At 37.7% G+C, this 18,369-nt stretch overlaps 1 protein-coding gene across 9 annotated transcripts in view; it reads left to right on the forward strand.

Moving 5' to 3' along the window:
* The window catches only part of TPST1 (tyrosylprotein sulfotransferase 1), a 33,633-nt gene that overhangs the window by 10,970 nt on the left and 4,294 nt on the right, over positions 1-18,369 (forward strand). For 8 of the 9 annotated variants that reach the window (XR_009419858.1, XR_009419857.1, XR_009419856.1 and 5 more), the window contains exons 2-3: positions 3,463-4,408; positions 10,912-11,110. Coding sequence is in view for 2 of the 9 variants with exons in the window: in XM_059487178.1 (XP_059343161.1) it covers positions 3,549-4,408; positions 10,912-11,110 (1,059 nt within the window). In the remaining 7 variants the exon portion in view is untranslated. Of the gene's footprint in view, positions 1-3,318; positions 3,382-3,462; positions 4,409-10,911; positions 11,111-18,369 lie in introns of those variants that run through there. The other variant, XR_009419859.1, reaches the window with a different exon arrangement.

Genomic DNA, 18,369 nt, shown 5'->3' on the forward strand with positions numbered 1-18,369 from the left:
CTGTGTTTTATTTTGGGATGGGTGATGCCACTGGCACTGCCCTCTCAGTTTAGGCCTGGAAAAGCTCTGCTTGAGCAGGAGAAGGGAGCTGCTCCCTGTCCAGCCTCCACAGGGAAATCTGAGCTCTGGAACTCCACAGGATTCCTGGGAATGGAGCAGCTTTTATTCCTCTGCAGGGAATGTTTGAAACACCAACAAACCCCAGACTAGCATGAAATACAAATGAATGGCTTTGCCTCTTGACTAAGCTCAAAATTTTCAACATTTTTTGGATGAACTTGAGGAAAAAGGTCCTGACCTGCTACGTGGAGTGACAGGAGGATGAATTGTGAGCAGGAGAAGGAAACAAAGCAGTGCAGTCAGATCTGCTGTGCTCACATCATCTGAGGCTGACTCACAGGCCTGACTTTTCTGGGCACAAAATTCACTTACACACAATTCTGCTTGGCTGCACTGTCTTGTGATGAAACTTGTAGATCCTGATTTTTTTTTTTTTTTTCTGGGAATTCTTTCTTATCCTGGCACTTGAAACTTGCTGCCAAAGTCCTCTCTACCATTGTAGCCTTCTACAACTTCCTCAGCTCCTGTTTTTGTGTTTGTTTGGGTGATTGTGGGGTTTGGTTTTGTAAGGTGAGTGGCACTTTGCCCTTCTCAGATAAAAACCCCACAACATTTCAAAGCTCAGAGGGCTTTGCTGATTGCCCTGCTGTGATTTTGAAACGCTGTCAATTTAATTCCTGTTAACAGCAGAGCAATAATAACTTTTATAACCCTTCAGGCTGACAGATGCTCTCCAGAGCCCTTACTCATGGGGAGGAGGGAAGGTGGGGTTTGTTTGCACAAGGGCAGCAACTTCCATATGTCATCCTCATCCCAAAGAGCTTTCCTTGGAAATTATGCACACAGGGGATTTTACTGGCTTGGAGAATAATTGAATTTTGTGAGCTGTTCCTGACTGCTCCTCTCTGGTTTTCCTGACACACAGAGCCCTGGTTTTTATGGCGATAAAAAACCAGGACAGAAGGTTGTAGGACATTAAATCCTGATTCTTTATGGTCTTGCAGCCTTTGGCAGCTTTGAACTTCCCAAAGTTTGAGCTGATTGAATGAAGGTGTTTGTGGGTGATTGATGTGGGATTTTCCCACATGGCTGGATTTTGGTGGTGTGGGTGAATCAATACTCACAGAAATTCAGGAAACCTCCTCAGAGTCTGGAATTCACAGCTGGAATTGTGCCCACAGGGAGTCATCACTTGCTTAAAATTAAAGATTTCAACCTTCAATCACCAGCTTTCCTCCAATACTGAGAGTTCTTCAGCTTTGTTGTTGTTAAAGCAGGGTTTATTTCATTTTAGTAGAACAGATATTCTAATATAAATCTTAAATTTGACCTGATATGCTTTTCTCCAGTGATCACCTACCTGACTCCTGCATTTGGGGAATGTTGGTGTAACTTCAAGGAGCAGGTTTAGTTTGGAACATGAAGATTTCTGTGGAGGATTTTTTTTTCCTTCCTGAGGAAATTAGTTTTGTGGCATTTACTCAAACTGAGTAATGGTAGGGATTGGAGGAAGTGTAAATATTTGTAGGGTTTGTGTGCTCTGTGCTGAAATGCTGTTTCTTCTGGGTTAACTCTTCTCTCCAGTGGGTGCTGTATCCAAACAATTTTAAAAGATTCTGTATTATTTAAGTAGAACAATTTCCCCTTCCCTAATTTCAAGTTAAGTCTGCATGCTGAATCTTTCAGAAGAGAAACTTTGATTTTTGATGCTATGGAAATATGAACTGCATGATTTATTTTCCTTACTTTTTGAGCACTGTTCAGGTGACCTCCACTTAAATTTCTGGGAATTTGAGGGGTATTTTTTAAAATGTTTTTTAATGTGATCTTTAAGGTCCAGTTAAAGGAAAGAGAGGTTTGTGAGCAGAATGAAACTTTTCACAGAGGATGAATTATTCCTGTGAGTGGTGTTCTGGCCACTTCACAGGAAAAGAAGGGAATTAATATTTGAGTTATATTTGAGATTAATTTTGGTAACAGAGACTAAAAACTGAATTTTGGTTGGAATATTGTGACAGCTGTTGATTGGAATAAGCTTTGTAATGTTTTGGATGCCCTGGCAGAGAAAAACCCAGCAGGAATTCCCTGCTTTTCCCCACTGCTGATGGGAATTCTGTCCTGTGCCTGCACCTTCCCATAATAAAACACCCCCAGGGCTGGAAACCTCCTCAAATCAGCCATTTCTGAGTGAAACACTGATTTCAGGAGGAAAAGGTGAGGTGGACAATGGCCAGGGAGCAGGAAGGAGGATCCTGTGCGCTCAGGGATGTTCCTGCAGAGCTGACAGGGATGGGAAAGCCTGGAGGAATCCAATCTTTGAAAATGTTGGCGCTGCCTCCGTGCTTGGAGCTCCTCCCAATTAAAAGCATCTGTGATTCTGAGTGAGCTATTTCAGCCCTGAACAGCCACATCTTCCTTAAAATTCCAATAAAGTACTAATTTCGTTGGAGTTTTGGGAGGAAGAGTCAGTTTTGGGAAGAAAAATCAGTTTTCAGCTCACCAGATCTGAAAACCTAAAGCAGGTGAGCTGCAGAACACAAGTAAATTATTCTCTACATCATCTGTTAAAAATGGGAAAAATAAAGATACAGGTGGAGTCATCCAGCAGCAGAATAAAGATTTGTCTAAACCAGTGTTTGATAAAATCTCTGATATTCCCTCTAAAACACAGAATGTCCTTAGTCCTTCTTGGAAATGGAATTCAACAGACAGATTTTGAAACTATTTTCTATCTAAAAGTTTTGCTCAGACTCTTATGCATGTTTAGAAATCATCTATTTGTTTTTCTTCTCATCTGTAGAAATTAAAATTACTTTTGAATAATGCAGTTTTATGAAGCTGCAAAAGAAATGAGAAGAAGAAATAAGAAACTACTGAAATTCAGAAATTTCTTTCTGATAAAGAAATGAGAAACTTGCTTGTGTTTTGGGGTTTCAAACTGAATCTTGTGTCATCTCTTGGAAAAGCAATTCCTTGAGTAATTCCAAGAATAATTTCTTGTCTCATTGTCTCATCTCTTGGAAAAGTAATTCTAAGTGTAATTTCTTGTGTTATCTCATGAAAAGTAATTTATTGTAAAAATATTCTAATTATTTTTTATTTTTTCTCCTCTTGCCAGACCATTATTTAGGATTGGGATCCCCCATGGCACGTGCACTAGAGGACAATTTGGAGTAGGAGGTGTTTTTGTCTCATCTCTTGGAAAAGTCATTTATTGTAAAAATATTCTAATTATTTTTTATTTTTTCTCCTCTTGCCAGACCATTATTTAGGATTGGGATCCCCATGGCACGTGCACTAGAGGATAATTTGGAGTAGGAGGTGTTTTTGTCCCATCTCTTGGAAAAGTCATTTATTGTAAAAATATTCTAATTTTTTCTTTATTTTTTCTCTTCTTGCCAGACCTTAATTTATTTGGGCTTGGGATCCCCTATGGCACGTGCACTAGAGGACAATTTGGAGTAGGAGGTGTTTTGGTCCTTGCCAAGATGGTGGGCAAGCTGAAGCAGAACCTGCTGCTGGCGTGCCTGGTGATCAGCTCGGTGACCGTGTTCTACCTGGGCCAGCACGCCATGGAGTGCCACCACCGCATGGAGGAGCGCGGGCAGCCCCCGCGGGGGGACGGCGCCGGGGCCGCGCTGGGGACAGCCCCCAGTGGCATCGGTGGCGGTGGCGGCGCCAACGGGAGCCTGCCCTACAGCAAGGACATGCCCCTGATCTTCATCGGGGGCGTCCCCCGCAGCGGCACCACGCTGATGCGCGCCATGCTGGACGCGCACCCCGACATCCGCTGCGGAGAGGAGACCAGGGTGATCCCCAGGATCCTGGCCGTCAAACAGATGTGGGCCAGGTCCAGCAAGGAGAAAATCCGCCTGGACGAGGCCGGGGTGACGGATGAGGTGCTGGATTCGGCCATGCAGGCCTTCCTGCTGGAGATCATCGTCAAGCACGGCGAGCCCGCTCCCTACCTGTGCAACAAGGATCCCTTCGCTCTGAAATCCTTGACTTACCTGGCCAGGATCTTCCCCAACGCCAAATTCCTGCTGATGGTGCGCGACGGCCGCGCCTCGGTGCACTCCATGATCTCCAGGAGGGTCACCATAGCTGGCTTTGACCTGAACAGCTACAGGGACTGCCTGACCAAGTGGAACCGGGCCATAGAGACCATGTACAACCAGTGCATGGAGGTGGGATTCCAGAGGTGCATGCTGGTGCACTATGAGCAGCTGGTGCTGCACCCCGAGAGGTGGATGAGGACTCTGCTCAAGTTCCTGCACATCCCCTGGAACCAGGCAGTGCTGCACCACGAGGAGATGATTGGAAAAGCAGGGGGGGTTTCTCTTTCCAAGTGAGTATGAGCTTTTGTCCTTCACCTTGTGCTGTTCTGAAGTGGTATATTAAAAATATACTATACTATTCTAAAATATTATATAAAAATACACAATGCTGTAGTAAAATAGTATATTAAAAATACACTATACTATAGTAAAATAGTATATTAAAAATACACAATACTATAGTAAAATAGTATATTAAAAATACACTATACTATAGTAAAATAGTATATAAAAAATATAGTATACTATACTGAAATAGTATATAAAAATATAGTATACTATACTAAAATAGTACATTAAAAATAAACTATACTATAGTAATATAGTATATTAAAATATACTATACTGAAATAGTATATAAAAAATACAGTATACTATACTGAAATAGTATATAAAAAATACAGTATACTATACTAAAATAGTACATAAAAATATAGTATACTATAGTGAAATAGTATATAAAAATATAGTATACTATACTAAAATAATACATAAAAATATACTATACTTAGTATATAAAAATATGGTATACTATACTAAAATAGCATATAAAAATAGGGTATACTATAGTGAAATAGTATCTAAAAATATAGTATACTATACTAAAATAGTACATAAAAATATACTATACTAACATAATACATTAAAAATATAGTATACTATACTAAAATAGTACATAAAAATATACTATACTATAGTAAAATACTACATTAAAATATACTATACTATAGTAAAATAGTACATAAAAATATGCTATACTATAGTAAAATAGTGTATAAGAAATACAGTATACTATACTGAAATAGTATATAAAAAATATAGTATACTATACTAAAGTAGTAAATAAAAATATAGTATAGGATACTAAAATAGTACATTAAAAATATAGTATACTATACTAAAATAGTACAATAAAAATATAGTATACAATACTAAAATAGTACATTAAAAATATACTATACTATAGTAAAATAGTATATTAAAATATACTATACTGAAATAGTATATAAAAAATACAGTATACTATACTAAAATAGTACATAAAAATATAGTATACTATAGTGAAATAGTATATAAAAATATAGTATACTATACTAAAATAATACATAAAAATATACTATACTTACTTAGTATATAAAAATATGGTATACTATAGTAAAATAGCATATAAAAATATGGTATACTATAGTGAAATAGTATCTAAAAATATAGTATACTATACTAAAATAGTACATAAAAATATATTATACTAACATAGTACATTAAAAATATACTATACTATAGCAAAATAGTACATAAAAATATAGTATGCTATAGCAAAATAGTACATAAAAATATACTATACTATAGTAAAATAGTATATAAGAAATACAGTATACTATACTAAAGTAGTAAATAAAAATATAGTATAGGATACTAAAGTAGTAAATAAAAATACAGTATAGGATACTAAAATAGTACATGAAAAATATGGTATACTATACTAAAACAGTATATAAAAATATAGTATACTATACTGAAATAGTACATTAAAATATACTATACTATACTATATAAAAATATTAAAAAGTATATAAAATATAGCTAAAATAGTATATAAAATATATATACAAAATAGTATATTTTGTTTATAAAAATCGCAGCTTGGTTTCAGTTTCTCCCTCGGGCAGCTGATTTTTGGTGCATCTTTAATGCTAATGAGCAGTTTGCAATCTCAGCTTTGTCACTGTGTAATGTGAACAAAGTTTTACCAGTCAAGGCCAAGTTGAATTTGAATATCTGGTAGAGCTTTGCTTTTCTCTGTGGCCCTAAATAAAGCTGAGCTGTTTTATCTAGCCTGGTGTCACCCACAGCAGCAATATTGTTGTAGTGCAGGAATGGCCTTGGAGCTGAGTTTGCCAAGAACATCCTCTTCCAGGAAAGTGGAGAAACTGCTCCAAGAGAATAGAAAGCAGAGCTGGCAGCTTTGCTCCTGGCATGTGCTCCCAAAATGACAAACTTTTTGCTGAGAAGTAACCTTGTTGTAAGCAGATCTTTCGCTGTTCTCTTGGGCCATCTGTGCACCTGATTCAGCTGCTTTCAGAATCCAAAACTCAGCTCTGCTTAGGAAAACTGGATGGGTGTTGTTAAGAGATAATCTGATTTATTCTCTGGTTAAATTACTCTGGTTTCTTTGCCACTGTCCACAGCTGAAATACAGGCGCTGTTTCATCTTTACATTGAGAGAAAAATGTCACATTTTGACACTCCTCCTATTTTTGAATCCATCAGAATTGTTTTTAAAATCCTGAATAAGAAGCCCTGTTCCAGCAGCAAGGGCTGCCCAGTTCAATTACTCAGCTCCTGGATTTGGAATATTCAGCACTGGCCAAGTGCTTCTGAGTAGAGGCACCTTGCACAGCAAGCACTCACAGACTGTTACAGAGCAATTCTAGTTATTTAAACTCCAGTTTTGAGAAATAAAAATGAGGAATTTTCCTTCATTTAATGCCTAGGAACACAGTTGTGGATTTTCTAATATATTGTAAAGGCATTTGATTTAAAACAAATATCAAATTATTATCAGTGATTACAAAGAGAACTTTAAACTCAGGTAACAATTAGATATTTACAGTGTGGAGGTTTCACATCACCATTCCCACTGAGGAAAAGCCTCCACTGTTCCCAGGCTATCAGGAAGGGATCTCATCCCTTTTTTTGGCAGTGTTGTTCAGTAGCAGATTGAAAATGTGGAAATGTTATCCTGTGATACCTGCCTGGAACCTGATCCACATGGGAACTTCTCCCCAATTCCTGGGGTTTGTGGCTGCTTCAGCAGTGCCTGAGTGGAGATAACCTATTTTTACTCTTTTTTTTTTTTTTATTTTGGTGGTTGCCAAGCTTTAAGTAAAAAATAACTATAATCCTATTTCTAGTAAAATATTACTGTATTACAGTTTCCAGATTGGTGTTTCTAAAAATTGATAGACCCTTATACCATAAAACTCAACCACCTTACTGAATTCTTACTAATAATTCTTATTAAATCTGCTGGAATGGGCTCTGAGGAGTTGAGAATATTTGTTTCTAAAAATTTGGAAAATGGCTTGAGCAAAGCCATTTTCTTAATCTTTAGAAACAAAAAATGTGGGGTTTTTTTAGTAAATATAATAATAACAATAGTACAAAAAGGTGTCTATTTTTAGTAAATATGATGATGATGTGGGGTTTTTTTTTAGTAAAACCTTCACATTTAAGATAATAGAGTGTGGACATGTTCTTATGACCCTCAATCCAGTCTGGTCCCAGAGTTCTTTATGCCTTTATTATCTCTCAGGAGATGATCTGAGGAAGCAATTTCTGATTTCAGGAGGCTCTGGCAGTGCTGGAAGAAGACTGAGAAATGGGTTTTGTGTCTGGGGTGGCTTTATCTAATCCAATACCCTTGCAGTGGGTGGTGAAATTTGGTTTTCATTGCAGGATTTGATGATTTCAGTGACTCAGGCCTTCAAGGGCTGCAGAAATCCCAGTGAATATCAAAACCTTCAATGCCTGTGTTGTGTGTTTGACATTCCAGTTGAAATTGTGCAGGGAGAACTTGAGATTTCCCAGTTTGATGCTCTTGTTCCAGTGAAAACCTGCTGGGTTTGGCATTCCCAGTTGGGATATTGTGTAAGAATTTCTGGAAACAAGCAGAGCCCCCTGCTTTCATCACCTCTCACTCACCTAAGAGACCTCCAGGTCTTCAGATTCAGCTCCAGCCTAGGATGCTGGAGATGTTTTAATTGTTGCAGATATTTTTATAAAAGAATTCTGACAAGTTTTTACCATCTTGAGATATTCAAAATCATTTTGAGAACGAGATCACAGCGTCACTAAAAGATCTTTATAACCATGTTAGTACCTGCTAATAAATGTCCAGAATTTATTTCTCACCCTTAATTTTGATTTTTATCCAGGAAAAACTGCAAGGGCTGTGGGGATGTGCAGGATTTGTAGGAATGGGGATTTTCTGGGGTTTGAAGTCCCTGCCAACGTGGCTGTTGAAGGAATTCATTGTGGGCTCCATGCTCTAACCAGGATTGTTAATTGAGCTCTGGCATTTGCCTAAGTGAAAGCAGCTGTGCTGACCACTGATGTAAAGAAATGTCAACCCCTCTAGAGCAGTTTTTATTAGGTTTTTTTATGGAAATAGCTGTCTAGGCAGAATTACTTCAGAATTTACTATATTTAGTACATAGCTCTCATTTGATTCTGGTACAGATGCAGAATTATTTGGGGTTAGTCCTGTGTGCTTCCCAAAGCTGAAACTCTTCCTAGAGCTGGAATCACTGCCAAATCATCAATTTCCCCAAGAATTGGTGTTCCCTTGTTTTTCTGTTTGGATTTTTACATTTTGTCTTTCCTCCTGCCCCCAATCTGTCTTCCCTCACAGTCTTCATAAATTCTTCATCTGAGGAATCTTTCCCACAAATTGATTTTTTTTTTCTTCCCACAAATTGTTTTATTTTCCTTCCCACCTTAACTGAAAGCACAGAGAAGGATTTAACCAGCCCAAATGTGGAGCAGTGGATTTTTTATCAGTTGGATTTTAGCAGTGGATTTTTTATCAGTTGGATTTTAGCAGTGGATTTTTTATCAATTGGATTTTAGCAGTGGATTTTTTATCAGTTGCATTTTAGCAGTGGATTTTTTATCAGTTGCATTTTAGCAGTGGATTTTTTATCAGTTGCATTTTAGCAGTGGATTTTTTATCAGTGCTTGGGAGCAGCTAAGTGTGGTCAATCACCAGGAAGTGTTTCATGCTGAGGATATTGTTAGCAAAGATTAAAATGAGAGGGACAAAACACACATTTAAAATTTGTCATCAGGGTGAGGAATCCATCTGTGACAAATTTAGACTCAAATTTATCTTAACACCCATTTTTGGGGTGTCCTGCAAGCTCTTTTCCTTGTTCTCCCAGTATCACTCTGATTTTAAATTCCCAAATCAATTTGCAGTTTTGGTGAGGAGGTTTCAGGCTTGGCTGGCTCTAAGGACCATAAATAAATTTTACTTTTTTCAAACACCTCCTGATATTTTTTTCCTGAGTGTCCCAATCCACCTCTGGACTCCTCTTGTGATGCTTTGAACTTCTAAATCTCAATTTTCAGCAGCTCTTTTCTTGCTAATTTAATGTGGAGTCAGATGCTCATCTTCTAATTAGAATGATCACAAAAAACTTTTTAATTTTCCATCCAGACTTAGGAGCTCAGTCTAACAACCCTCAGAATGCTGAAATTTAGTCACAACTCCTGGTCCCAAAATCCCCTTCTGAGCTCCTGCCTTTGGTTTGAGGCTCTGCAAATTTTTATTTCAAATTTTATATCCTCTGAAGAGAATAAAGCTGAAAAATCTGGGTGTTTTTTAGAGGTTTTTTTGTTTTTCAGCTTCCATAAAACACCAATTGAAGGCCCTGCTTGCCAAGGCAGTTTCTTTATGAGCATTTCCCTGTCTGGTTTGTTCTTTGTTGATTGTATTTAAATTATTTCACCTTCCAGCACTGGATGAGTGATTTCCTTCCTCTGGCCTGGGAGGATTTTAGTTCTGCTGAGGAATAAAAAAGAGGAACAAGGTGAACTCTGGTGACTGCTGTGTGCTCAGCTGTGAGGCAGACAGAAATATTCCTTTTATATATCCAAAAATGTCCAAACTCTTTCTGAGGTCAGGAAAAAAAAGTTTTAAATTATTTAGAGTAAAAAATCAGGGAGTTTTCAATTATTCAACCTGAATTCTGTAAGTTTTGTGTATTACAATCAGAAAGACAGAACAAAGCAGTGCCAGGTTTCTTCCCTGGAAAAATAAAACACAAAAGTAGAGCAAAAATGAAAATTACATTAAATGAACAAGAAATCAATGATTTTCTAAATATGACATTAATTGTGCACTTGCCTTTAAGATCTGTGTAAAAACCAAACAATCAAAGGAATTATTATGGAAAATATTTCTTTTAGTTTGTAGCTTTCTGTCATCTCAGGTCTCTCTTTTATTAAACAAGTTTAAAAAAAATTAATCACAGAAGGGTTGTGAGAAGAAATAACACATGGATTGGAATTTAGAATACAGCTTTTAATAAATCCCAGACAATTAAACAGCAAATGTGGGAATGTGCCAGTGGGAAAATGGGTTTATATGTAGGTGTGGGTTTATTTTTCACTTAACAGTTCCTGGGCTTTCTCTGCTGCTTTTATGGAATAAAGGAATTGTTTCAGCACAGTGTGAGAGCCTAAACCTGACAGCATCTGCAAATATTGTGCAAATTGTTCTCATTAAAACTTCACTTCCCATCAGCTCTGTAGAAAACATGAAATTATGAGAGGGAAAGAAGAAAAATGGGAGAAAAAACAAACAAAAAAGCCCCCAATAAAACAGGCTAAAGGTCTTAATGCTATTGAAGAATAATTCATTGGAAATGGAATAATGGAAAGAGTATAATGGAAATTTAAAATTAAATCATTAATAATGGAAAATATAATTTTTTTTTTCCTTCCCCAGGGTTGAAAGATCCACTGACCAAGTGATCAAGCCAGTGAACGTGGAAGCCCTGTCCAAGTGGGTGGGGAAGATCCCAGCTGATGTCCTGCAGGACATGCCAGTGATTGCCCCCATGCTGGCCAAGCTGGGCTATGACCCCTATGCCAACCCCCCCAATTATGGCAAGCCAGATCAGAAAGTGGTGGAAAACACCAGGAGGGTAAGGAGTTTATGGGTTTAATTACTGCCTGAATGGATTTCAGCTCTAGAGCAGGAGCCTTGTGTCTGTTCTGACACTTTTTGCTGCTTCACAATGGTTTTTCTTTGGGGGAAATGAAAGAATTCTTTGGGGTCTTGAGCTGTGCTCTTTGGTGTGAGGAGCTGAACCTCCTGAGAGCTGCCCAGAAAGTTGGGGAGCTGGAAATGTCAGTTCTGAACCAAAATCTGTGTTCAACCTCATCTGGGGCCTGCCACTGCTTGGGTTTGCCTTGGTAAATTGTGCTGTGGAAATGCTGATATTTTCATGGGAATATATAATATATAATATATAATATATAATATATAATATATAATATATAATATATAATATATAATATATAATATATTGTATATAATATATAATATATAATATATTGTATATAATATATTGTATATAATATATTGTATATTATATATTGTATATTATATATTATATAATATATATTATATAGTATATAGTATATATTTTATATTATATTATATATATTAATACTATATTATATAATATAAATATATACTGATATAAATAAACAAATACTATGTTATGTATTATATAGTATATAGTATTTATTATAATATATACTGTATAATGTATAAAATACAATATATAATATACTATATATTATATATTATATGAAATATAATATATATTATATGAAATATATAATATATATTATATGAAATATGTACTATGAAATACAATATATAATATAGTATAGTATAATACAATATGGTGTAATATATGATATAATGTGATACAATATAATATTTTATATATAAAATATAAAAAATATAATATAAAACATTTGCTTTTCAGTAACATTGTTCTTAATCTTGCTGATCTTGGCCATCTGCTGTTAGGTGTTTATTTGGGTTAAATGCTGTTCCTGCAGAGGTGAAGCTTTTAGAGCATACACAAATCAAGATTTATAATATAAAAATTAGACTGAGTCATAATTAACAGTGGGAAAAGTTTTCTTGTCTGGATTTCAAACTCGATGGACAAGCTCAGTTTTTTATAGATGAGGTTTGGCAAAAGCTCTGGCCCAAACTTACCCCCCAAATACTCAGTGGGGTTTGAAAAATGACCCATAGAAAACAGCTCAAGATGATCAAAATGTCTGATTTTCCAATTCTTTGTAGAACAACCCAAAGATGGAGAAAGGTCTGGTGCTGATTAACCTAAACTTAAGGATTTGAGTCTGAATTTAATGTTGTTGGAACTCGAGTAGTTGGGCTGTTAGAGCTGTTTATCCCTGGAGGTATCCCTTGAAAAACTCATTAGCATTGTTGGAAATAGAATTAATAACTCTGCTTCTGTTCTTTTTGGTCTTAGTTTATTAAAAGAAAGTGACTTTTTCTGCTGCAGCAGAGTAATCAGGGAAAAAAATTGAATTAAACAATTTCAAAGGACTTTCTTCCACCAGCCCTCTGATCCTGAATAAACTGCTTGGAATACTGATGGGGTAGATAGAAATGAAAAAGGAATTGGGGTTTGTGAAGTCCCTAAACACTCTTGCATTATTTCTTTTTAGAAAAATTGTCATTAATCAACAATCAGTGTGTTAAAGGCTGGCAGGTTGATTTTTTTTAATTAATAGCTGCTAGCTCAGCATGGAAAAAGTAACCCACCCTATTTGGTTACAGTTTATAAGTTCCCTGTTTTAAAAGGGTCACAAACAAATGAAGTTGTCTGCAGTTAAAATAAGTGTTCAGTACTAGAAATTGCAAATTTTATTGGTTGTGTCTCAGTGATAAAATGGACAGAAGTTTTTACAGCCTGCTGACCTTTCCGAGCCTCCACCTGTGTGGGACAAGCTCAGGCCAAGCTGTAAAACTTGTCTGGATTTCTGTCTCTTCTTGAAATGGGTTTGATTTCACAATACATGAGAAGAATTCAGGTAATAAACAAAACCAGGGCAACTTTAAAGAAATGAAAACCTAATTTCAAAGGCTGAGAGTTTGCTGAGGCTTTTTCCAAGTTTGCTTTGAAGGATAATTTGTTTGTTTACTCATGCTAAGAGCAGCTGTTAAAAACTAAGCTGATCTAAATATTGCAGACATATGGAACACTCATTAATATTTTGGCTGCTGTTTTAGTTTAATAGCTTTACTCACAGCCCCAGACAGCATTTTAATTTTGTTGTTTATTGTATTACCCAGTATAGATTTTTCTAGTCACTTGTTCTTTGCCAAAATTCCATTTGCATGTGTGGTTTGTACAGATAAAATGTGGGATGTGTTCTGAATGAATGCTGAAAGCAAGAGAGTTCAAGATGGAGAGTTCAAAACTTAGAATATTTCTTTAAAAATAGAGGAACATAAAAATTTCAGACAGTTTTAGGCTCTGATGTGTGAGTTTGCTCTTGTGGAGTTTCCTTTCTCCTCCAGGAACCTGTGCTAATTTATTCCTTGCTACTGCAGCCTGAAGAAAAAAAAAAAAAAAGCATTTATTTAAATGGGTAAAATAAATAAATCTGGGTTTTTCCAGCCTTTTGGAGCTGGCACTTGGCAAGTGAAGTGTGTTCCTGTGTACTCTGAGCTGGTGAATTTGTAAATCACTGGAGCACTTATTTTGCTTTCTTTAAGCTTCTTCACCTGGGATAGCCTTTCACAGAGTTTTGTACTGGGTATCTTGAATATGGATGAAGCTGGCCAAAGAAAATCTTTCCAGAATTGCTTTTCAGTGCATAGTAAGAATATCTGGATCTTGTTTGTAGCCATTTATTGGCTCATTTTGTATTTGGAAGCAGCTCTCTTATATTTATATTTGTATTTGTGGTCTCCAAGACTTTAAAGTGAACACAGAACTTGAATTGTATTCATTGAAAACAGATAAAGTTTAGACTTTTAAAGCTGAGCAAAATCTGTCCCTTCTTGGAAAAGACCACAAATTGCACTTAAAGGTGAAAATAATGCTCAACAGTGAAAATAATGCTCAACAATTTAAAGCTACTGCTCTTAATCATGGAAGTGAGAACCAGCAGTGTCAAAATTCCTAAACCAAGGGCTGCTACTGGAGAAGAATGGAAAGAGATGGCTGGTGTGGTGCAAAATATTGATTTTCCTGAGCTTTCTGAACACTCAGCTGCTGTTCTTTATTCCTCTTTTCTCCTTTTCTGTCCCCTGCTGGTGACTTCCATATGTACAGCTTAAATATAATTCTTTTATTAGTCAGTCTGGAGACAAATGATGATTTTCCCCAGCTAAAGGACAGTGCTTAAATTAGAAATGCTGTCTCCTTGCAGGTATGCAAGGGAAGAAGTGCTCTCTGCTAAATTTGGATTTTTCACTTGTCTCTTACCTGTGGAGGACACAAAAATGCTGAGGTTTGGTTTTCTGTGCTCCTGCAGCACAAAAATAACAAGAAACAACCTGGGTTTGTATTTTAACATCTCTGCTTTTGTTTGGGGAGCTACCAGAGCATGAGGGGAGCTTTGTCTCCTCTTGTGCTGCTCTCCCAGTGCTGTGCTGGGAAATCAAACATCTCTGACAGGACCTGCACTGGGCCAGCCACGAGTCCAGCAGATTTTCCTGATGTGTTCACTAAAAACAAAAAACCATTAACTTTGTGTTGCTCTGTTTTCTGTTCAGCCTGACAATTTTATCTTTTCCGAGTTTCTCTTGTCTCAGTTAAGGAATGCAGAGCAGGGAGAGCAAGCTCTGGCCAGGGTTGTGCTGTTCCCTGCCTGTGACCTCTCCAAGGAGGGGATTTTGCCTTCCCTGAATGTGTTGTGGTTTTCTTGTAATTCTGTTGCTGATCTGTTAATTTATCGCTGCAAGGGTTCCTTCCTTATGGATACATAATTACTCATTGTTCCCTCCTCGAGTTTTAACAATTTCTACATCCTGAGCAGAGAGGAAATCAACATCCTGAAGTAAATGAAGTTTTCAGCTGTAAATTATGCTGAAAATGCAAATAATTAAGCTGTGTGTGAGCTGCTAGCCCAACGTCTATGGGGTGAAACACAAAAGTGCTTCACTCCTCATGAGAGCAGTGTGTAAAATGTCCTTATCAGTACTGTGAGATGGTGTAAAAGTGAATTTCAGTTTGCCAGAAGCCAGCAGAAGAGGAGAGAGCAGCTCCCAGCTGCAGAGCTCTGCCTGCCCCCAGGAGAAGCTGCTTGGTTGTGTTATGGTTGGCACAGTGGTTTCCTCTCCCATCTGTCATCAATTACATCAGATTTTCTTTGGCACATCCTTCCCCCTAAATCAATTTGTATGCTTGGAATACACACTCCAGTCAGTTCTTTTAACTTGTTCGTGGAGCTGTGCTCCCTGTCCTGGAGAGATGCAGAGGTGGAGTTACAGAATTTCTGAGGAGGAGCTGTGCTTTTCACCAGCACTGTTCAAATAGGTTGGATGTTAGGAAAAACTTTTTACAGAAGGGGTGATGAAGTTCTGGAATGTTCTGTCAGGGGAGGTGGTGCAGTCCCCATCCCTGAGCGTGTTTAACAAATGCTGGATGTGGCACTGGGTGCCAGGGTTTAGGTGTTGGGGCTGGGTTGGACTCCATGATCTTGAAGGTCTTTTCCAGCCTGGTGATTCTGTAAATTCTGGGAATTCTGGGAATTTTGGGACTGGGGAGGTGGTGCAGTCCCCATCCCTGGGTGTGTTTAACAAAGCCTGGATGTGGCACTGGGTGCCAGGGTTTAACAAAGCCTGGATGTGGCACTGGGTGCCAGGGTGTAGCTGAGGTGCTGGGGCTGGGTTGGACTCCATGATCTCAAAGGTCTCTTCCAACCTGGTGATTCTGTGAATTCTGTGAATTCTCTGGTTCTTCTCCTGCCAGCCCACAGCTGTTCTCAGCTCTGGTTTATGTTCAGCTAAAGGTGTTTTATGTTCAGCTGATGGCAACACCTGGAGATAAAAGCAGAGTTTCCTCACTCCAGTCTTATGCCTGGTTTATATTGTGAGGAACCATCTCCTGATTAGAGTCAAAACATCCATGACAAGCAGGGTTTCAGGAGTTTCTCTTTGAGGTTTTAAGGGCAGGAACAGTCTGTGATAAAGGTAAAAAGTGTATTTATCATTTATCCTAAGGGATGAGGGTAATTGTGCTGTTTGGATGCCCAGCTGCTCAGGGCCCTGCATCTCCATTTTCACTGATTACCCTGATCATAAAGTCATTTGGCTTTGTGGGTGTTTTCTCTGATATTTAAAACAAAAATCTGGGGGTTATTCCATCTTCCATGTGACCACAACAGCACAAACTTTCTCAGTCCCCTCTAAATTTAATATTCACTTTAATGGGTTTTTCTTCCAACATGTGGATTCCCAACTGCATTGTTTCTCTCCAGAGGTGCTGCTATCTCATTTCTTTTTTTAAAAAGGCATCCCAAACCCCTTAACACAGCACAAATATGATTAATAATGCATAAAGAGAGTTATTCCCAACTAAAATGCCCACTGAGGAGTGGTTGGAGCTGCCTTTTGGCAGCCATTGCTGGGCCTGTGTAAGATCCTGCTCTGTGTTGTCCCTGCTGGGTAAACATTTACATCTCCCATGGCCCTTCCTTGGCAGGCCCAGCAGAGGTGAAGAATTGTGTAAACCTTTAAAGCTGCCTTAAAAGTTCAGGAAAATCTGGAAGATGAGCACTCCTTGTGCTGTGGAGTGGTTCTAGGAAGGGGCTCAGCTCTGGTTTTGCCAGTGTTCTTTAATTATTTTTTTTCCTTTTACAATTAAACATCTTATACTCTACAGCTTAGCTATTTTAAAGTTTACCAAGCCCAAGCACACTTAGTTGCAGAGTGACTTTTACACAAAAAAAAAAAAAACATTATTTTTGTGTACTGGAACTGTCCAAATATAATGGGACTCTTTCCAAAGCAGACAGGAAAGTGGGTGAAAAAAAAAGCTTTAATCTTCTATAAAAAAGAATTCTAGGTTACACTTCTGTTCTGAAGTTCTCCCTGTGTGTTTAAAGGGGTTTTCTCAGGCAACTGGATGTGAAAATTGTTTTCTGATCTCTTTTTGAGGATAATATCCATTCAGTTTGGCTATAAGAATGTGTTTTGCTTTTTAATAGAGCAGCTTGAATACTGCCAACACTGAAAAACAAATTGACACAGGCTTCAGATCCCCCTCTTCTGGAATTCCATTTGGACTTGCAAAATAATTCCCTTAGAAATTATAAACCCCATTTCTCCTCAATTTACTGAATTCTTGCTGAGACTGGAAATAATTCCAATATCCTGCTTCTGTCTCTGTAATGCCACAGTGAGTGATGTGTTCTACACTTACAAATTGGTCAGAAAAGAATTTGGAGTCTGAAGCCTCTTTAATTTCTTTGGCTGCAGATGGAGTCATTGTTTTTAGGATTTCTGGATTCTTGTTGATGCCTGGGTTTTGATTCAAAAGGGACCATTTATGTTTTTGGAGCTACTTTAAACCAGTTTTTGTGCAGTCTCCTCCTGACAAAACCAACCCTTAGGTGATGTCAGTTCTGAACCAAAATTTGTGTTCAATCTCATCTTGGGCCTGCCACTGCTTGGATTTGCCTGGATAAATTGTGCTGTGTAAATGCTGAAATTTTCATGTGAATATAATATAAAATACCCTCAAAACATGTGCATTGAGTGACATTGTTCTTCTTAATATTACTGATCATGGCCATGTGCTGTTAGGTGCTGTTCCTGCAGAGGTGAAGCTTTTAGAGCAGACACAAATTGAGATGTGCAATATAAAAACTAGACTGAGTCAGAATTGCAGGAGAAGGAAAGGAGAAGGATTCTGGTTTGTCCTTTTCTGAATCAGTCACAAAGTGCTGTCACCATCAGGATTAATTGTTTTTTAAGAATTCCCAGCAAAGGAGAAGGTTCCTGTCTGTTCCTTCCACCTAACACAAAATCCTGGTTTTTCTGGTGACCTTTGCTGAGGTTATTCTGGAACATTTTTGCTGTGACAATGTTGTTTTGTAACTTCCATTCCCGTTCTCTGGGACACAACCTGCATTTAAATAGTTGGATAAAAGCACAAAATGAAAAATCCTCTCCTTGACTTATAAATATTTATGGTGGAGCAAGGCTCCAATAGCCACACACTGAATTTCTGCCCAGGGTGACTTTTCATAGTGTTCCCATGTGGGAATGCCAGTGGCCCCTGACTGAATACAAATGAGAGCTGTTCCTGTTTTATCTAAACCATGGAATATCAGAGTGCCACAGTGAGGGTGTGGAGCAATTCCTGCTCTCAGTGAAGCCTTGGATCCCAGGGATGGA

The sequence above is a fragment of the Ammospiza nelsoni genome, chromosome 21 (genome assembly GCF_027579445.1).
Source record: "Ammospiza nelsoni isolate bAmmNel1 chromosome 21, bAmmNel1.pri, whole genome shotgun sequence".
Taxonomy (NCBI): domain Eukaryota; kingdom Metazoa; phylum Chordata; class Aves; order Passeriformes; family Passerellidae; genus Ammospiza; species Ammospiza nelsoni.